This window comes from Podarcis erhardii, assembly GCF_964252035.2.
Source record: "Podarcis erhardii genome assembly, chromosome: 12".
In the NCBI taxonomy this organism is placed as follows: Eukaryota; Metazoa; Chordata; class Lepidosauria; order Squamata; family Lacertidae; genus Podarcis; species Podarcis erhardii.
This window is the reverse complement of record NC_138513.1, coordinates 5,458,597-5,480,843: the sequence shown is the minus strand read 5'-3', so window position 1 is coordinate 5,480,843 and position 22,247 is coordinate 5,458,597. Positions and strand designations below refer to the sequence as shown.

The 22,247-nt window shown below is 42.2% G+C and overlaps 1 protein-coding gene across 2 annotated transcripts; it reads right to left on the bottom strand.

Moving 5' to 3' along the window:
* Window positions 1-1,741: 1,741 nt before the first annotated feature.
* Window positions 1,742-21,832, bottom strand: ARF1 (ARF GTPase 1). 2 transcript variants are annotated; one of them, XM_081834587.1, is made up of 5 exons: window positions 21,721-21,832; window positions 8,163-8,346; window positions 6,886-6,996; window positions 4,132-4,256; window positions 1,742-3,340 (listed from the first exon to the last, which is right to left on the bottom strand). In XM_081834587.1, the coding sequence occupies exons 2-5, from the start codon at window positions 8,308-8,310 to the stop codon at window positions 3,179-3,181; spliced, it is 546 nt and encodes a 181-aa protein (XP_081690713.1). In that variant the 5' UTR covers window positions 8,311-8,346; window positions 21,721-21,832; the 3' UTR covers window positions 1,742-3,178. The 2 variants fall into 2 exon arrangements, with proteins under 2 accessions (XP_081690713.1, XP_081690712.1); XM_081834586.1 differs by lacking the exon at window positions 21,721-21,832 and adding an exon at window positions 21,161-21,535.
* Between the last annotated feature and the right edge of the window lie 415 nt (window positions 21,833-22,247).

Sequence of the window (22,247 nt, the reverse complement as noted above, 5' to 3'; positions counted from 1 at the left end):
CTCTTACGTAGCTTTGCTGCACATCCCAGGGCAGCATGGTGGATAGGAGCATGAGCAGTGCTTTGGCAGTCCCTGGTTCAAGCAAGTCACTCTCAGCCTCAGCCTCCGAGTTGCAATGTGAGAACGATTTGGGACCTGTGAAAGTCCAACTTCAAATTTCTCCAGAAAGGATCCATCCGAACTGAATGTGTCAAAGGCAGCAAAATGGCAGCTGTTCAATATAAATAAGGCGAGAGCATGTTGCATACACTGACAAGGTCTGATCTACTTAGACCTCTGGACTAGCCAATGAAGCTGAATATCTGAAAGCCCCTGGGGAATCTGGTTCACCACTTTGAGAAGATGATGTTGGACTGGACTTAGGCTCTTAAGTTCTTTCACGTCAAATGACTTTTAAGAGTTTTAATCAACCCCTTGAAGAAATGAAACAAGTGTGTTATTCCAAACACCTGGTTCACTGGGCAAAGAGGGAAAAATTAATCACGTTCTGAATGGCTTCCTCCCAAAGCCAGTTTGGACTTAATGGATGAGAAACACGTAAGCAAATGTACTTGCTTTTGTATCAGCAAGCTGTTCAGAACATACCCTCAAATAAGGGGGGGGAATGGGTTTATGCTAATTTCCCATGCTGCAATGCCACATGGGGTATATCTTATAGAATGACTTGAAACACCCTTTCCAAGGGCTGAGTTAGCGGGGGATTGTGCGGTTATCAAATAGTTGCCAACACTCAAGACATGCCTCGGGCAATAGCCCAGAATGGACAGTTTTTAACTGTATGTAACTGAGAACAAAGGAAATCACCTTTTGCCAATGAACACCAGAAAAAGACATTACCACTGTGCATGTTTCACATTTTATCCTACTTCTGCCAAGCCAAATTATGTAGGACCCCAACTCACAGGAGTCCTCTACCTCAGCTACTGCTGTAACTGCACCTCCCTTCATGCTTCAGAGATTTTGCAAGGTCCTCCTCCCCGATGAAGAATTGCTGTATTTCAGAAAGTGAAAATCTGGACATTAAAGTTGTTGTTTCTTCTTTTTTGCCAAAGCTGTTGTTATGCCCAAAGTTATTGAGCTTTCTTTTTGCAATATTAAGTGTCTGAGCTATTTTTAATGAAATTTGCCAAAATCTACACTTCCCAACATGGGCTGCTGTAATTCTGAATTTTCTCGGATTTCTGCGATTTCCACCTGGAAGCTGTTTATGAGGGCCGAATACCAGCTATGTCCAGGAAATTCCAGACGTATGGCAACCCTACTTTTAAGTGTTGCAAACATGTTTACCTAGCTGAAAGCAGGTTTTTGGGGAGCCCCTGCTGGAGGAAGGCAATTCCCTAATTCAGTTATCTACATAAAGTGTAGGGTCACTCTTGAAGGGTGGCTAAATAACACAACTTTAAAATTACCCATAGTGTATATGCCTCATTTGCTTTTTTTAACAGTTCTGGCCCACTAGCCTGTTCCTGCCAATACTCTGCCCACAACCCATATGGTAACTCACTATAACCCACAATATGTTCCCAAGTAAGAGCTGAACTGGTATGTGGCAGATTACAAGAGGGGCAAGTTCCATAGCATTCACAAGTCTGCTTTAACATGATAAAAATGAGAGAAAAAACAGCTTTACTCTAACTTTGTGGACTTCTTCTTTACTTCAATATGCAGGAGCTCAAGGAGGCAGGAAGGGAACTCGTCTAGTCCAAGCAGCTACTCAAAAGCAGAAACTGACGAACGCAAAGACCATGAAAGGCTTTATTCAGTATGTATTTGGTTATGGAGCCCAGCAAGATGGAACAGGCAAAGCATGAAAACCCCAGGAAATAGTTAAGAGATTTTTATTCTAATAGCTTTAATTACAGTGCTTGTTTGTCGAAATGAAAACTGAAAACAAGTATACAAAACAGTTGATTACTGTGTATTGAAAGCAAATAAAGAGATTTTCCACAACACTAAACAAACCAGTTCTGATAGTTCCTCAAGTTAAAGTTTAAACAGCTCCAGCTTCTTCAGTGTTTTATCAAAATACAAAAGAAAAAAAAAAAGTTAAGAGGTCTTCTTGATGGCAAATCTGAACCTTGCAGTATGAGGGATGTGAAGGGGTTTCCACACATATACAGATATGGGAGTGTTCCAAAAAATGGCATCAAACACTTCTAGAATGGAATGAAACTCCAAACTCTCATGCTTTTAGTATTTCCCCCCCTAAACATTACATTAGGTGGCTTGGATGGCATTTCTTACTTAAGTACAGTACTTGCTGATGACAGAGCTGAGCACTGCTATGGGCTGCTGTACTCTGTGGAAACCATTTGTCTTCTGGAGTACTGTAGTTCTACATGAGAAAAGTCCAAAACACTTGGGGAGGGGGCGACAACAGAACAGGTAAAGGATGGCATCCAAATTAGATGCAAGAGGAGAAAAACGTTCTTGCCCAAATCTGAGAGAGCACTAGAGGGTCATAGTGTTTAACACGTGCGCCTATTTCTCTTAAGTCTGTGGCCTGAACTGAACTGAACTCTGACTTTAGGAGATCTCACATTCACAAAAAACACAAAAGAGGTTGTCAAGCACAGGAAGATCCAGGATGCTGCTCATTCCATGGACCTATAACATGTTAAATTGCTGGTATTCAAGTTGTTGCAGAACTCACAATGGACATTTTGTTCAAGTGTTTCAGCTTTCCTTCTTTTCTAAAAAAGAAACTGACATCTCCAGGCTAAAAAATAGCCACCAAATCTGGCCTCCCCACAGACCTCGCAAGCCAAGAGGGATTGTATTCAGCTCTAGCATACAACCAGACAACTGGCAACTTCTCTCTGAATCCACTTCAAATCCCTTCCCCAGTACTAAACAGCGAGTTGATTTTCTTTATAATAAAAAAGCTGAGTAATATTGCATAGGAGTACCAGAAACTGTCTCATTGGAAACAAGAACTATTTACATTAAATAAGAAACCTAAACTGTTTTCAGGCTTGGATTTGCCACATGTACAGCACGGTGAAGGACATCCTGTGACAAGAGAAATGAAAACAGCTTCCGGCACTCAATACCACAAAGTAGCATGGTTTGCCACGTTAGAGTAAAGCGAAGGGTGAAGGAGGAGGAGGAGAAGGAAGAGGAGGAGGAAATAAGGAGGGGTGGAGAAAAGAGGGAAAAGAAGAGTATTTTTAGGGCTTCATTTCTGGTTTCGGAGCTGATTGGACAACCAGTCCAGTCCTTCATAGAGACCGTCTCCACTAGTGGCACAGGTGGCCTGGATATACCAGTTCCTGTGGCGAAGAGAATGCAGTCCTAGTTTGTCTGTGATTTCTGCTGCATTCATCGCATTAGGCAGGTCCTGAAAAATGGAAGCAATTCACTTTAGAAAATGGATTTTTGTTTCCTTTAGAGAATTCATAGGAAGAATCTGCAACATACAGTTCAAATGTGGCATAATGGTAAGATGTTGCATTGACCATTAATCTGTGCGATCTGGACTACAGTGTGATATAGACAGAACCAGATCTGGTTCCCTGGGGCCAAAGACATCCTTGTGCTCTCACATAGCTTGCAACTGTAGCAATCCACCCTTCTCAATCCAGTGAGAACACAGAAGGCCCATAGTACAGATCATGACGAGAGTGGAAATTTTGAATCTGGCCGTATATGTAGCATGCAAAATTCCTAAATTGTCTGAAGTGTGGTGGAGAAAAAATGATGGAAAAGTGAGACTTGTAAAGGCAACAGATGCTCTGGGATATTCATATATTCATACTCTTGACAGATATTTTTGGTACTTTTAAACCCTACATAACGGCATTGTGGTGCCACAACTCCAATTTGTTTGGAGGTGCAGCAGTTCAGAAAAGTCAGTAAAGAAGCACTTTTAGCATGGTAAAATCGTATGTTTGCAAGGGAAGTCCCGGGGGTTCCTTAATGCAACTGTGTCACGCAAGAAACCATATATTTTACTTCTGAAATCTGTCAGTAATATTATTTCCAGCCCACTGCCGACAGCAAGGCCCATAGACATAGGCATAACCAACAGAGGGTGACTGGAAGGAGAGAACTCTTACAGCCCACCATCACAACTGGAGGCAAAGGGAACGCTGCGCTACCATTCTGGCTGTGCTGTTCACGATCACTTACCTGTTTGTTAGCAAACACTAAAAGGACAGCATCTCTGAGCTCATCTTCTGCCAACATTCTCATAAGTTCTTCTCGGGCCTCATTGACTCTCTCTCTGTCGTTACTATCAACCACAAAGATCAAACCTACAAAGGAAACAACAGTTGTTTACATGGACAGGCATGGAGACAGAGAGCCTTTCTGAAAGGAAGTTTTAAGTATGGAACTAGGTCTATTGTCATAAAAATGTGTCTATACCAATAGGCACTGGCAATCTATAATGTAATTTTAATCAAATTCACTAGTTACGGGGCTAAAGCTAGCCACACAGCAACCAAGTAATAGTGAACTATGTGAAGAAGCCATTTACTCAAGTATTGCTTTTGATCAAGCCAATGGATGTATATAATCTTCTGGAATCTGCTCAAAGTCCAAGGCTATAACAATACCAAAATGATGAGATAATTCTGGGCATTTGCAAACAAGGTAGGAAAGAATCAGTAGGAACCCTTTAAATAAGATTCTTGGGCTCTTAGAAAGAAAGCTGTAAGAAGCACCTACCAAAATTCTGCATGCTAAAGCCACAGATGAAAGAAAAAAAGACCAATATTTAGAGAAGAATTGTTTAACATGATGGGACTTGCATATTTTTTTACCTCCATCTGTCAGTCAACATATCCTAAGGTGGTGCTATCTAACCAAGTGTTCAAGAGAAGCCATCCTATAGCTAAGATCAGCGCTATTGCTGATGTTTCCATCAGTAACATGCTGATGCCGCCAAATTACAACATACTGGAAAAGCTACTTAAAATAGCTCACCTTGAAAGTGCTTTGATATCTATATGGAAAAAAGCCACAAACTTGAGACGTCGCACAACTTCATTTACAGAATAGGTATGGAGAAGCTATATGACATTACTACATGGGAATACCTGAAAGGATGCCCTCAACAATCTCCTCTTAATACCCAGATTACTCAAGAAGGACAGCAAAATGCTGGTTGAATGCTTGAGATGCTACCAAAATGACTGACTTTCTTACTTACCAGGATAAAAGCCAATGTCTAGTATTTTACTTATGAAAAGCAGCCACTAGACGAGGCACAAATGACCACCTGAATTCATGTCCGAGAAAACACCTGACTCTTGACTTCCTGACCTAAAGCTCGCTTTGGTGCCATGCTGCTGCTATGGCAACCTTATTACACATGTGCAGGTACATAAGAAGCTGCCATATACTGTAAGTTCATCTAACTCAATTTTGTTTACATCAATTGGCAGTGGCCCTCCTGGATTTCAGTCAGGATTTTGTCAGCCCTACCTGGGTACTCCAGGAAACGTAACCCGGAACCTTCTGCATGCAAGGCATGTCTCTACTACTAAGCTATGGCTCCAACCAGAACCATGAAGGATTCATAGACACAGCAAGTATGGTGAGCTATTTTCTGTGCAGAAACAAGTATATCATACTGTTTTTCCAGTGATTCTGAAACTTTAGCTCTTGGGTCACAACAACGTTGACACCATAAGACAAAGTAGCCTCAGCAAGGATTTCAAAAGCAGTGAGACAACAGCCAACAATGTCAAGTTATGCGTCTACATCAACGATGCAGCAGCTCCTATGCTTAAAGGTGAGCTGTGACACATGCTGATCTGTCACAGCCTTTGCTAAGTCAGCCCCGAGGGCTAAAAAGAGACACTCATAAAACAGATCCAAGATTTAATGCACACTTTAATGCAATAACTTCGCTAAAAGATCATGAAGCTAACAATCAATAGGCCACAAGTGATCTGAAAGTGGTTTTCATTATACAAATTACATACCCTCAGTTACAACATGCTAGCAGGTTTAGAGAATTGCCTTCGGTTTTCCCTGGATTTGTTCTATTCAAAAGAAGGGACACTTGGCTAGTGTTGCTGACATGAACACCCAAAACGGACCAGTAGTCCATGGGTTCAATTTGGCCCACAAAAAGCCTTCAATTGTTCCCTGGGGTGATATGGAAGAGTTACACACAGGTGCACAGCTACTTTAAACCAATGTATGGCCAAATCTACTGCAGAAGCTAGAGCGGGGACAATTGGGAAAGCTTGCTAGGCACTCCTTTTGTTTGGCTGCCAAACACTGACACAAAACCTGAAGCCAACACTGAAGGTACTTGTACTGACCATGGCATACTACTGGAGCTTGTTTTTTGTACATTCTGTGGAAAGGAATCTCACAGAATCTTGAGATTAATTTTTGGGAACACAGAAGTTGCAGAAAGAATCAGAAGACTGACCTATGTATCTAGCTCTCTGCTGTCTGACAACGGCTCTCCAAGGTTCCAGATAGTATTGTCTCTTGATCTCCATTGGAGATGCTAGGGACTGAACCTAGATATTTTTTTTGCAGGCAAAACTATGGTTCTGATTTAGGGGAATGCAACTGTTGGCATACTTGCAAAGAAAACACTCCAAATGCAATTGTAAGGGTTATGTCACATATGTGAATGAACTAAATAACCTAAGCTGGAGCAGAATGGGCATGTCCTATCTTGATACTTGTGCTAAGAAAAGACTGTCCCTACTGCAAGTTTCACGTTCTGAATGACAAAAGTCTGTGGGACAGAAAGACCTAAAGACATATCCCATCACACTCAGTACTAGACAGGTAGCTGATGTTTACTTCATGCTATCAACATAGTTATGGAGTAACTGAAGATGCCTGAGTGGGTCTCTATAAATACAAAAAAAAGAGAGAAAAGGATATGGTCAGTTACAGAAAATAGCTCACCTTGTGTATTCTGGAAATAATGGCGCCAGAGTGGTCTGATCTTATCCTGACCACCTACATCCCACACTGTGAAGCTAATGTTCTTGTATTCTACAGTTTCTACATTGAAACCTGAAACAAAAAAGTGGGAGAAAAGTTGAGCAGTTAACAAGTGAAACAACATGCTCATCCATATTACCCAAACTAAGGTAGAGAAGGAAATGGCTGAATTCAATTATATGCTTGTTACCCCCCACACAATCTCCTGACCAACTGGTCCACATTTTAAAAGCCAGTCTTAAAATGTATATTCAGAATATACACTAATACCCCCCCCCACATCAAATATATACTTCATAAGGAGCAAACAGCTTATTTAACACAGATTTTTGCATTTGAAACGGCAAGTCAGTGAGCTACTATAGTCCAAAGAGCTGAACTGTATTGAAGGCCACACTGAAAACATATTGCCAAGTGAAGAGCCATTAGTAAGTTAGAATACGTAATTGCACCTAAATATTATTCACTTGTCATTTTCAAAAGCATACAGGCCAAGCTTCACGTATTACAGTGGTATCTCCAGTTGCGGATGGGATCCGTTCTGGAGCTCCGGCCAGATCCTGAGGTTTCCACACCCAGAGGTGCCTGTTCTGCACATGTGCACAACGCGATAGAGCGCTTCTGCACATGCATGAGCGGAGAAACCTGGAAAAATACTTCCAGGTTTGCCGCTTTTGCAACCCAAAGTTTACGTTACCCAAGGGTAACGTAAGCCGAGGTTCTACTGTATTTTGCAATGTTTCTTCTTTCAAATGTTTGCCACAGGTTTTTAAAGGATTTACAGGATGACACCTCTCCTATGGCTAGTTTCTCAATTTTAAAAAGGAAATACAACCGACCAATGAGATAACTTATTATATATCACAGCAGATATCAACCAAAGCAACGAAAATGGCTGTAGCAACATCTTAACATTCATAGACATTGTCAACATTTTCGTCCTTCTACTATTCCAGCATTAGTCAAATCCTTTCTTGAAGAGGAGCAAATTAAGAAATATTGGACTTGTATCTTGTGCTCTCTAAGAAATGAGTTCTAATGGATCTATAAACATGGTTAGAGTGACCAAATGCTTATTTCACCTGGGTAACAAATGCATCATCAGACATATGCATACCAACCATATGCGAGTTTACTCAACAGTACTGTCAGTCTGTGTACAATTCCAATCTTTATCTACTTTTAAACATGTTTAAAACAGTCACATATTTCTAAAGGGAAGCTGCTTAACATCTTACCTATAGTAGGGATGGTAGTTACTATTTCACCAAGCTTAAGTTTGTACAATATAGTAGTCTTTCCTGCAGCATCCAGCCCGACCATAAGTATGCGCATCTCTTTTTTGCCAAAAAGGCCTTTGAAGAGGTTAGCGAAAATATTTCCCATGCTTAAGTCTGGTGCTCACTCACTGGCCAAAGAAATCTAGGAGAAAATAAATTCAAAACAGTTAGTTGTGTACAGTGTGATGATCACACCCAGCTCAATCCTTAGGAGTAAAAGCCCACTGGAACTCAGTGAGATTTATTTCCAAGTGTTAAGTGTGAAAAGCCACCTCACAACAATGGAGGCTCAATGCAGAGCAGACGTTTTAAGACTGTGAACAGGGATTAGATTGGAAAGGTCATTTTCAATGGTGGGTTCTCAGCTTCGGATACTGCAACAAGACAACAGTAACAGTACTTTTAACACAAGACACACAAAATGGGTTTTGTAGGAGACTGCAAGTAGTATGACTATCTTGGCCAGTTTGGTGGAGGGGGGGAGAGAGAGAAGAAAGAAGCTTGAGGAATCCCCACCATCCAGCTTGAATGGTAGCCCCTCCCTCTCCCATTACAGGGCCTTCTGCAGAACCATTTTGTTTTGAATGAAGCCATCTTCTAAACAAATGGTCTTTTCCATTCTACTGTTTTGTTTTGAATCAATGCTTGTTGTTCAAGAATCTTACATAAACTTGTGAGGTCTACCTGAAAAGGGTTGTATGGATACCTTAAATGAAAAATTTGCTGCCGTAAATGCTTTTCATATTCTTCAGTATATAGTAGTCTAGAGAAACCATTCAAAGTGTACAAGAAACATATTTGTTTATACTACTGCTTCTCACAGATGTGAACATGAAATCTTTATTACGTCAAAACAAAGAAAATGACCACTGGAGTCGGATTTAGATAAAGTCATGCCTATTTCACAACTTATTCCTATTGATTTTCAAGCAATTTTTATTTTGTAACCAAACCTTGTAACAAGCAAGGCAAGGCACCAACCAAGGAGCAGTAGGGCGAGGACACCCCCAAGTTACTCTGAGATAGCATAACAAGACTGTATTGACAGCTACCATGGAAGTCTTACAACTCAAAATACATTGTGAACCTAAATATACTGGATTGTATCAAACCAAGCATTCCCATTAGCACAAGGACTTCCACTAGTGCACTAGATCTCCCCTGCCTTGTGCCCCCACCATGACAATTTGCAGAATAAATCTGGGAGCCACACAGGGGGAGGAGAGGTTGTGGTGCAAAGTCCTAGTGCTAAAATGAGTAGCATTCAGGTTCCAAAATGTCTAAGTAAAAGCATAATGCTACCAATTTCCAGCATTTTGAAAATTGTCATAAATATGCTATAGTAACAAGGAAGTTAGTATCATTATCAGGAATGTCATAATAAAAGATTATTCCACTTTCCTTAACGAAAAAATCTATCAAATGTGCCTCACTAATCCACACCACACTAGGCACTACTTCCCCAAAAGGAGGATTGATTTGCTAATTCAGAGATGGAAAAATCAGATTCCAGCAGCGCCATTCTTACACAAAAGGGTAAAACACTACTTCAAAATTCCAAAAACACACACAAAACAAACCCCAACCCATCATCAGCAGAGACTTAGGCAACTAAGCTCCTAGGGTTCTCCCTCCACTCCAAATACTAAAAACACTTTAAAAAGCTAAGGGGGGGGGGGAGGTGATGGCTACTTGGGGAGACGGCTTCTACTTAGCTACACTTGGCAGACATATCGACAGCTAGCACCATGGTTCAGGCACATGAGAAAGAAAAAGGAATTATATATTGGTAGCCATGTGGATTTTAAAGCACTTTCTTAGAACAGGATCACTGCTTGTCTTAAAAAAACCCATTACCTTTATTTAGCAACAGATTTCACTGTGGCAGCCAAAAAGAACATTTTATATACAGTGAGTCATCACATGGTTCACACCTTTATTACACTTACACACACAAAGATCAGGAGTAACATCGTGACTAGCTCATATTAGCAAAGCAGCTTTTTCCTACAGTTTCAGTCATTCTCTCTGTCACCAGAGGAACAAACAACAATCCTTATTTGGTTAGAGGAAGGGCCTTGTGGGAGTAAAAAACAAGTCCTGCTTTCTGGCCACGGTTTCTACATGACAGCTTTTAACTCTCTGCCTGCACCCTGTGAAGGTGCACAGCCGTTCCAATGCTCTGCACTTATACGCAAATTCACCCATTTTCTCTTTTGCTCCACAACTGAATACTAACCTAGCAGAAAATGCAATTATCTATATTATTGTAGTAAGTATGTATCAATGGTCTTAGATCACTGGGAAGTGGCTTTAAATCAAACTCAACTACGTTATTCTGGGACATCGCTTTTCTTTTGAAGATGATGCTCCGCTAATAGCGTGTCTTTCAGAAATTAACACAGATGCCAAGAATATTCCATGTTTTCTTACAAAACATATTCCACATGCTTGCTAGGAGTGCTCCAAAGATAATCAATCCATACATTTCACATTTCAGCTTTGCAAATTAACACATCCTATAAACTTTGTTAGGACAAGCTGACAGTATAACATGGTAGTCACACAATGTTCGGTTTCCTGCAGATCACTGTCAACACCACTCAACAGCTGCTAATTGCATTTCCAAAAGTATAACTCTCAAGAATGCTTCAGGAAACAAAGACACCTCAAAAATAACAAAGAAAAGATTGATGGCCAAAATTAAAAAAAACCCCTGCATTATCGTCACAGTTTTCTGCTAGAAGCTTAAATATTTTGAGATTAAACACCTGCTTTTAAACATGCCAGACATTAAGCACATGATATGAAACTCACGAGAAAACTGCACGTACCAGGGGCTCAGTTACCTTCGCTTCAAATACCACCAAAGATATTAACTTTATGCAGCAACAAAACTGAGAGGGCACCACTTACCTGGTGCCATGATCGATGGCATAAATCAACTACAAACATTTAGGTGAGTAGTTATTAACATCAATTCAGCATAGAGTACAGTGGGGGAATCTTTCCTAGGAACTTCTATTCACTGCCACACAGTGAATTCTAACTGCATGTACCCATGCTTAGATCAGAGGAGGGGAACCTGCTGCACTCCAAGTTCCATCAGCTCTAGCCAGCATGGCTGTATGATACAGCTGAATATTTAGAAGCCCATAGGTTCCCCAGCCATAGTTCAGGAAGAAGCTGCATTCAACACTGACTATTGTGTGCCCATAATAGCTTATTTCACACAGTCCATACATATCATTGCATAGTTGTGTCTAAACTACACATGAAATCTTTGTAGCTCAATTGCCTCTGGCTGTTTACAGTATTTAAGATAACATCAAAACTAAAATATTTATGGATCACAGCTGTGTGTACGTTTATACTTAAAATCTCAACCCATAAACTCTTGAGTAATTCTACAGACTTCAATAAGACTTCTCTGGAGTTGGAAAAGACTAATTTTCAGGTTCCACGGGAACAGAATTAAATAAAAATCATGATTATGCATTGCAGCATTTCATTGCAGCATTTCTTGACCATTTTGGAACTATAAAGGTAAAGGTACCCCTGCCCGTACGGGCCAATCTTGACAGACTCTAGGGTTGTGTGCCCATCTCACTTAAGAGGCCGGGGGCCAGCGCTGTCCGGAGACACTTCCGGGTCACGTGGCCAGCGTGACAAAGCTGCATCTGGCAAGCCAGCGCAGCACGGAAACGCCGTTTACCTTCCCGCCAGTAAGCGGTCCCTATTTATCTACTTGCACCCAGGGGTGCTTTCAAACTGCTAGGTTGGCAGGCGCTGGGACCAAGCAACGGGAGCGCACCCCGCCACGGGGATTCGAACCGCTGGCCTTTCGATCGGCAAGCCCTAGGCACTGAGGCTTTTACCCACAGCGCGACCCGTGTCCCTTGGAACTTTACAAAACTATAAATTAAGTGTTAAAATAGTGCCATGGAGATACTGGAGTACAATATGCAACTATTTCTGCCTTTCTCCAAACATTTCCACTGCCCTTTCACCGTTCTTCCTACAGGTCCAAGTAACCATTTCTCCTACTTATTCTATACAGTAGTACCTCAGGTTAAGTACTTAATTTGTTCTGGAGGTCTGTTCTTAACCTGAAACTGTTCTTAACCTGAAGCACCACTTTAGCTAATGGGGCCTCCTGCTGCCACCGGAGCACGATTTCTGTTCTCATCCTGAAGCAAAGTTCTTAACCCGAGGTACTATTTCTGGGTTAGCAGAGTCTGTAACCTGAAGCATATGTAACCTGAAGCGTATGTAACCCAAGGTACCACTGTACTTTGTCTCCCACCCCCTCACACACCTCATGACTACCAACAGCTTTCATTCCCCAACAGAATGTGCAGAGATTTTTGTATGCAGTTGTGTACCTTCAGCCTGCATGGACTACAAATACAAGGTGGGCATTAGAAAAGGAATACCTTAACTTTAAAACTACACAAACTCACTAGCTAGCCAAGCTAGGCTAACCAATGTTTTCAGTATCATGTGCTGCTTGCTACAGAACAATTCCCTTGTGGTCAAGACTGTCTGCACACATTAATCCCCAACTGAGACTTACAGGTTTTCCCCACAATTATACAGTGGTGCCCCGCAAGACGAATGCCTCGCAAGACGAATGCCTCGCAAGACGAAAGGGTTTTCCGTTTTTCGAGGCGCTTCGCAAGACGAATTTCCCTATGGGCTTGCTTCGCCAGACGAAAACGTCTTGCGAGTCTTTTCCCTTCCCCCCTTTTTCTAAGCCGCTAAGCCGCTAATAGCGCTAATCCGCTAATAGGGGTGCTTCGCAAGACGAAAAAAACCGTAAGACGAAGAGACTCGCGGAACGAATTAATTTCATCTTGCGAGGCACCACTGTAGTTGGGCTTTTCAAAAAATAAACTAAAGAGTGCTTCAAGATACTAGCAGCGTCCTGGCTGTTCATGTAAGAAGTGTAGACTGGCTAATGTGCATGGATGCAGCACAAGCATTTGTCCTATTTAGAGTTGGCCATTTAGCATCCCTTCCAAGTCCCTTCATGACGAGGCAACAGCCACCAACACATATACTTTATTCACTATACCTTACGGCCTGCAGGCTGCTGTGAACTTCATACAGGGAAATGTTATTTCATATTTAGCACTCCCTATAATAGCAGACGTGCATGTATATCCATTGCATCGAAAGGAAGAGTGGGGTGAGGAGACTTGTTCAATGGTACAGAGCCCTTTATTCTTAAAGAAAATACAGCGGCAGGGTCTTTTAACACCCCTTGCCTCCCCTCAAACATCAGCCTTGTTTGCCTATGTGTACTGGCAGCATGCTGGCATAAGGAGCTCCCTGGCAGTAAGTCTCTGGGTCTCAAACATGTTCCGCTTTCAAAGTCATAACAATTAGTAAAAGAGAACACACTGTGATATCACTGTGTGGTTGAGTTTCCTATTACTGCTTCACTTGTTCATTTGCAGGGGCAGGGAAACCATCCAATGACTCCACATTCTGCGGTCTTTACTAGCTGTTACAGGAAGAGGAAGATATTTCATAGGGCTGTTGCTTCTGGAAGCATCTACCTATCCTGCATAATGTCTAGTTTAGTCCCAAACATGTATTTCAATAATTCTATAGCTCTTTTAACACAATTTTTTGGGCTCTTGCACAGGAAGGCAGATTGCTAGATACAGATACACGGTGCAACTCTCCACATTAAAAAAAACAACCCTGCATGTTCCTTGAACATGCCTTCATTTGTGGCCAGCAATGAAACCTAAATGGATTGCAACTAGACAAGCAAAGAGCATAAACAGCACACAGGCCTAGAGCAAAATACTTTTTCGCAGTAAATGGCTTAAATATTAAGCTGCATTAATTGTTACTCAGCACGGAAAGGTACTGAACTGTTTTTATACTCTAGTGAGATTATAAATCAGAGGAGGAAGCAAACAATAGTGTGTAACACTTTTCGACTGCGATGCCTATGAAAAAAGAATTTGAGAATGGAAATGTTAGCATGTGGTATTTCACTTCTCCAAAAAATTACTTAGAAGTAATATTGTTGGATTTTTGCATACTGCAAGAAAGACTGCTGAAAAAAATTAAAAAGTTGCAAAAGCTGGAAGCTTACTAAAACTCCTTGCCTAAAAGTTGCAAAAAGGGGCTTGAGTGACATTTCAAGAGTGGACAGCTGACATAGAAAAATATTCAAGTTAGTAAAAGGAATTCCTGCAGTTCAGTTTAATGGAACTTCACTTTCACATTCTATTCCGACAGTGGCCATAAGGCATAATCACAGTTACTCTGATTAGATAATGTTAATACTGTACTGAATTTTTGTCCTGCAGAAATGAAGGCAAGATCCATTCATTGATATGTCTTCCTGATCATATGCATGGTACATTATAGGTAACATCCAGGGAACAACACTCACTGCATTTAAAGCCCCATTTACCTTCAGTGCAATTCTATACATGTTTACTCAGAACTATGCCAGACTGAGTTACATGGGGCTCACTCCAAGCTAACTAGGTATCAGATTGTAGCAATTCAGAAAAGAATATCCAGCTGTTCTCCAATCCTATAAAATAACCATGTTTTAAAATGAATCCTAATTAGACCATACGTGATTCAAAGTCTTAATGAAAAAACAATTAAGTCATAAAATATGTGAAAATACATTTGAATTTGAAACAAATAGGACAATGATAGAGACTCTTACCATATCAGGGTATAAGAAAAGCAAATGATTGCTAACTGCTCAGACAATAAATGCCCCTGAGCTAGGGTATCAAGATTCCCCCATAAGGACTATTTCCCAGTTTCAAATGGGAAGCAAGCAGCACTTAGCCAGCTATTTTAGGTATGATAGTAACACAGGCATTCATATTTTGTTTTCAAATGATCTCTTTCTACAGCACTAGATCTCTCATAGCATGAGCATATTATATCTTGCTTACTCAAAAAAGTCACAGAGCAGGTCAAGGAGAAGATTAATTGAACATTTTCATGACAAATTATTTTTGTCATGAAAGAATTTGAACTTTCAATTTTACCCAGACAGTGGGAAAATGTACTAGCTTCAATACCTAAGGTGTCATTAGATTTAAAATTAATACTAATACAACAGAAAATAATATTTAGAGTTTATTGACACTTTACGGTTGTATAAAAAAGATTAGCTAAGATAGCTCAGTGTTGGAAATGTGGCAAGGAAAACATATTTGTACAGTGTTCTTTACTTAAGAAGTTTTGGGAGAAAGTGCAAGACTGTGTAACTATGACTGTGCAGAAAATGTTAAATCTTCCAGAGGAGAATATTTTATTGAACTATATACCTGCAGTATGGGAATTATCAATGGGACAACGGAAATTGATTTTCTGTGCCCTAATGTTGGCCAAGAGATTGATATTGAGGAACTGGAAAAATAAAGATATGATACCCTTCACCCAATGGACTGGTATGACATAACTGGCAATTTATGAACAGACTGCTTACAGGCGCAGACTCTGTATGGATAAATACGATAACATTTTGAATGAGTTTATGCAAAATGTAGTATGCTATTAACATTTACATAAGCACTAGGACAATAGCACTATACTAATTTATGCAATAATGTATGGGAATATCATATACTGTATTGCTTTTTGTGTATATTTTCACTTTTATATGTTTCTCGTTTTTCTCCCTCTCACTTTTTCTTTCTTCTGTATCACTTTATTTCTTTTAACTGAAATCACCTTAATAAAATATAAATATTAAAAAAGACAAATTATTTTTGCAAAAGTAGTGCTTAGAGTAGCCGAGATTCCCTCCAAAGGTAGGCTAATCTGCAAAAAAATTAAAATGGTTAGTTATGCATTATTTGAATGCTTCCTTTTGTCCAAAGGATGGACTTCACCCAATGCATACATGCATACATACCTTAACTGGTTGGGGCAATAAGTCACCACTACCTTAAAAGTGGTTGAAAAAAGGATTAGAAAAAACTCATGAAAAGCAAGTTTAGCAATGACTAATAGCTCTGACTGCTAAATAGGACCTCAATGTTTTCAAAAGGCAGCGTACCTTTGACCCCAGGACTCAACAAGCAGCAGCTCATATGGTCAGTTTGTAATCTTCCCAGAGATCTCTGGCTGTTCCACTATTGAAAACAGAATGCTGAAGAGATGGACATTGGCCTCATCCAGCAGGGTAATTATTGTATGGAGTCTGCTTGGAGAATTAGAGGCACAATGAACATGATTTCCCCCCATACAAGTTTATCATACATGAGCTATAAAGAAAGAAACCTCATTACAACAAAGGGGTATTTAATGCTTATACTTCCAACCATACAACATGCTTCTTCTATAAAGTCTAAAATAAGACTAACATGTATTAAAAGTGCAATCCTGGTGCACATTATCTTAGAAACTAGGCAATAAATAAAGAAATAGAAACTTCACTGAATTACATCATAATCTGAGATTAATGATACCTGTAAGAGATAGCACTGCTTTATAACAGGGCTGATTAACCACAGGAACAAAGGTCTGATAAAGTTTCTCAGCAATTTTTTTTTTGCACCACCTCCCAAACCACATGGATTTTGGAAACAATGGGAAAAGCAAAAGAAAAGACAGCATGTGGTGGGGTAGAGAAGTTACTGTCTAGAGCAGAGGTAGTTAAACTTTTTATACCTACCGCCCACTAATGCATCTTTCTTGATGGCAAAATTTCCTTACCACCCACCAGTGCTCGATGGAAGGAGGATTCAGCTTGTGCCGTAGAACCCACTACCACAGACCAGGTTGACAACCCCTGGTCTAGAGGGAAGCTTGTGTGGTGCTGAATTGTCATGTCTTCAGCATATTTGTTTCCCCAAGGAATTTGGATAGCACCAGTGGTCTGGCATTTGGTGGCTATTATATGTCCATTTATGTGTTGGATGTGGTGTGTGTCAAACTTAAAAATAAATAAATGGGATAAGCACTGCAGTATATCTGTTTTGTACTGCTATTCATCATTCTTTTGATAATATTTTTATATTTAGATCACCTTTCCACCTAGGAGCTGAAGGTGGCATATATGGCTCTCCTCCTCCAACCCCCCCCCCAGCAACCCTGCAGGGTAGATTAGGTGGAGACAATGTCTGGCTCAAGGTCACCCAGTCAGCTTTATAGCTGAGTGACAATTTGAATCCTAGTCTCCTAGATTTAGTGCTTTGGGACTTCTACCTGTTTTGTGAAGAAACTGACACATGTAACTAATAAACACCTTAGTCACCAGATTGATAAGTGATGCAATGATGACAACTCCTCCTCTTTTGATTTGTGTGTCTGCAAGTGTACGTGCATACTGTGAATGTGTGCGCAGAATATGAGGGTGGAGTGGCCACATCTACCACTGGCATGTGGCCAAGGGTTGGCAACATGTGAATGCCTTGGGCCAAAAAAGATCACTCACACTCACTTTTTGAGGAGTGTGGAGTACCTTGGTAGGAACTCCACAACCACTTCAACAGTTAACTTTTTTCTAACTTCAGAAATAATGAGTGTTTCCAGTTAAGGCTTCTTGGTGTGCCCAACCCAAGTAAGAAACTGGAAGTTGAAGACGACAACCGGCAAGGTCAAAGATAAACAATGAAGCTGGCTGATTTTATGGCCCACAAAGTTTTAATACAATGATAAGTACAACCTCATGCTACGGTGTAAGCTGATACTTCCCTGAAGGAGTTTGCGCAACAGACAGTGCCTGTTCCCTTGTGGTCGAAAGGACAGCAAAGTTCTTATGGCTGACTAATCCAACCTCCCATATGACAATGTAATCCGTGTTAGAAACAAAGTTATGAAAGTTAGGAGCTAAATGGCAGGTTATAGGTGCAACAAGGGAATGTCAGGCCACAGTTTTTAAATAACAAGAATACAAAGCTGAAAATGAATGAACTGCAGCTAAAATATTATGTTCATTTTTCACAGGCTCTAGTCCTTCCCCTGCCCACCCCCTAATACAGTGGTACCTTTGGTTACAAACTTAATTCGTTCCGGAGGTCCATTCTTAACCTGAGGTACCACTTTAGCTAATGGGGCCTCCTGCTGCCGCCGCATGATTTCTGTTCTCATCCTGAGGTAAAATTCTTAACCCAAGGTACTACTTCGGGGTTAGTGGAGTCTGTAACCCGAAGTGTTTGTAACCCGAGGTACCACTGTATTCTTTTTTTTAAAAAAATAATTTTTATTAATTTTACAACATAAACAAAAAACAAACAAACATAACACGACTTCCCCATACCTCCCCTTCACTGCATCCTTGTTTTAAAATTTTTTAGCAATCCTTCATCCATTTTTATGGATGAATGGGTAAAAATGGTACCACTGTATTCTTAAGATGGTCTCTTCCCAGTCTTCAGAGAGTAGCCGGAAGCGGGGAGGCAGAAAAAGGCCCTCCTGTCCTTCCACTCTGCAGTTTTAATCTGAAATCTTAGGTGCGGGACTGCTCCCAGAGCTCAGAAACTGCTTGTGCTAATAAAATTCGGTCGCAAAATGCGGCTAGAACAATGGGAGTTTCGAACACAAGAACAATTCTGTTCTAACCCTGCTCCAGCCAATTAACCACTGAATCCCCCAACACAAGGACTGTTATGTAAAACAACCTGTAAAGCGTTTTTCATCACCCTCTTTCACAGAGCTGCTTAGAAGCTGCATCTAAAGAAGTTAGTCAGAAGAAAATGAGAGAGAGAGGAAGGAAAAGTCTGCCTTGTTCTTACACATGACCATATTCCTTGGAATGAGCCAGCACCACACCAACCTCCTATCAATGTTCATTCTGGAATATATACTATTTGTTCACTGAAGATGTACAGCCAATTTTCCTCAACAAGCACCAAAGTAATTACCTGCACCTCCCCTACACACTACTCACAAGCAGTGGAGGTCTTCAACACTCTCTTACAGCCTTAATCCTTTAAATATAGAAAATTAAGCACCACAGTACATGTGAATACAGGAGTGTGGGTAATATTCCCCTAACTGTTTGCACAATATACCCTTAAGTTCAGATACAGGGGCAAGAGTGGATAGATATACACTAGAAAAGGAGGGAGAAACAAAACTGAATGGTTGGGAAAGCTGAACTTCTCTAATCTGGATCCTTCCTTATTCTGTAGGCTTGACCCAACATACCCAAAGAATGTACAGAAACACTTCCTGGATTTTCACACACTTACTTCTAAACTATAGCGTTTAAGCTAAAAACATAAGCTAAACAATGTTTTTCAAGGAAGGGAAGAGGTCTGTAGAGAACTAAATAATTTAAACAGTATTCATGAATGGAGGACTAAATGCATTGATGTAGTTTATTAAGAAATAAAAACACCACCAAACACCTAATGTTTCATTACCAATTACAAGGCATACATAATTAAGAAAGGATATTGACCAGGATTTGGCTGGTATTCCTTCACAGCCAACTTGGAGCTACTTATTCAAAGGGGCCAAGGAGAAAGACATGGGTACCAAACCCCTTCACTGGAGAAACCTATTGCCCTTCCTCATTCCCTAACAGACATACTGCGGTTCTGTCACTACCATACAAGCTGGCAAAAAACCCAAGTAACTCAATGAGAAATATTTCAACTGAAATTGTTTTAGCTAAAAATATAAGAGGATGGATTGTTGCCAGTAGAGTGCATCTGGTTGCATAGACGAGCTGTGCCAATGAGCTCAGGACTGCCAATGTTGTAGTGTATTTCGGGGAGGGGGGGGCTATGAAATAATTCTATGGAGCAATGAGAGTGCTTTATGTGTCTGCTGCATAAAGCCTCAAATCTCAACCCTGGAAATGGTATCATAACCATTTCTCCCCTGGAAATGGGGGACGAAGAGGAGCTTTCTGTTCTGCCATTTCACACTTTTTCTGCACTTGCGTAACTTTCTGTCCTGCTGATGAAGTCACCAGCGAGTGACTAAGTGATCAAAATCTGCTTCCCCACCCCATACCCAGAAACCTCGGGATCTACTACAGGAGACGAAATAAAGAGAGCGAAACCCTGTCCAACTATCCTCTACGTACCCCAAATGTTGAGATCACAAACTTATTGGGGGGATGGGATGGGATGGGGGTGTTACACTCAACTCCAGGGACTCGAACTAAGCAGCAGGTCACGATGGGGCCTGTCCTCATAGTTATGGGGGTTCCCCCCCCTTCTAAGTCCAGCTAAAACTAAGTAGACATGCCTGTCAATCCTCAACTGTTCAGTCAAAGAGGGGTTTTTAATTTTTATTTTTAAGCTGCTACTTTAGGAAGGAAAGGAAAGCAACGTGAAAGCGAGTCGGGGAGGAGGGTGGGACGAGACATTCCTATACATTTCTAAAAAGACATAATAATAATAATAATAATAATAATAATAATAGTAATAATTCTTAAAGTGTTTGAAGGAAGTGCCCGGCGTAGATTGGGGCGGAGAAGAGAGGAGATCTGACCATAAGGATAAACTGGCTGTTTACAACATTAAAAATAATAATAATACAACGAGAAGGTCTTTGGGGGGGGGGTAAGAAGGGCGGGCGAAGGAGGCCTGGTTGCTTCCTCGCCGTGAGCCGTTAAGGTGCGAGGGTTGGCGAGGACGGCGTTCAAGGGTGGGCCGTTCGGCTGCTCCCCGCGACTATCCAAGGAAGTCTCCCCTCCCCGCTTCAGTATTTTTCGGCCTCAGAAGGGCCTCTTCTCCCCCGCCCCGCCCGCTTCCTCCGCCGAGGCCAAGCCTGCAGTGCGGCCTGCGGCTCCGCTCCCCTCCCCGGCCGGGCGCGCAAGGCCAACGGAGGAATGGCAAGCGGAGAGCCGAACCTCCGGGTGGAATTCCTCGCCGTTATTACCGCCCGCCGGCCGACCCTGAGCTAGGCCCAAGCGCCGGCACCGCCCGGCCTCTCGCCGCTTCCCCGCCCGCCCTCAGCCTAAAAAAAGCGAAGCGTTGAGGGTTAGCGCTGCTTACCGGGCGGCGTCTCGGTCGGCCTCGCTGCTTTGAACCCGGGGCTGCTCCTTCCCTTCGTTTTTCTCCTCTCTCTCTCTCTTTTTCTTTTGCTCTTTTCCTTCCCCCCCTCCTCCCCGCCTTCCTTCTTTCTTCCTCCCTTTTCCCTCCCTTCTCTTTCCCTCACTGCGCCCAGGCACACAAGATGGCGGCTCCCGGCGGCCACGTCAGTGCCAGGGAACCTCGCAATGCACGACGGGTAAGCAGGGAACGGCTCCCTCTTTCTCTCGGCCTCACTCGCTCGCTCTGTGCGTGCGCACCACCACCCCTCCCTCCCTTTTTTACCTCACGCCGCAGAAAGGGCGGGGGGGCGAGAGAAGAGAGAGGAGCGCCGGAGAGCAGGAAGGTTGAAGGAGGCAGGGGGCGGGGCTTTGGGAGGGGCGGCCAAAGGAAGAGCGTTGCGCGTGCGCCAAAGGGAGGGGGGGAAGGCAGAGCGGGCGAAGAGGGCGGGGTCACACACGCACAAAAACCACCGGGGGGCAAGTGGTGGTGGGGAAGCTCTAGGGGAGCATGCGCGCTCGTACCCTTGGCTCGTGCCCATGTAGACCGTTAAGAACGCCGGCTGGGTAAAGCGCGCGCGCCTCTTCAAAATGCCGTTGACGGCGCGCGGCGGTGGAGGTCGCCCGGCGACCGTGCGCGTGTGCGCGCGCGCTTTCTCACGCAGAACGGCGGTTAGCCTCGCGCTCGAGAAAAGAGGCAAGGCCAGCACGCGGACAAGGGGGCGGAGCCTTGTTGGCCCAGGCAGTTCTCTTTGCCCCGCCCCGTCGTCGTGAGGCGACCCGGGGAACGTGGTTTCCCTCAGAATATATGCAATACTGTAGTTCCTCGCGGAGAAATAAGCTTCCTGCTTACTCTTTAAAAAAAAACACAAACGTGTTCTGTCAGTTTTAAGCACGTGGGCCCAATGCGCGCCTCTTAGGAAGCATGTCCCCATTGAATTCAGCGGAGTTTCTGAGTCGAGTAACAGCCCCACCGCGTCCCCTTGGACGAGTGTGAGGGAATTTATTGAAGATTTCAATAATATATAAGATTTCAATAATATGCCAGGGCC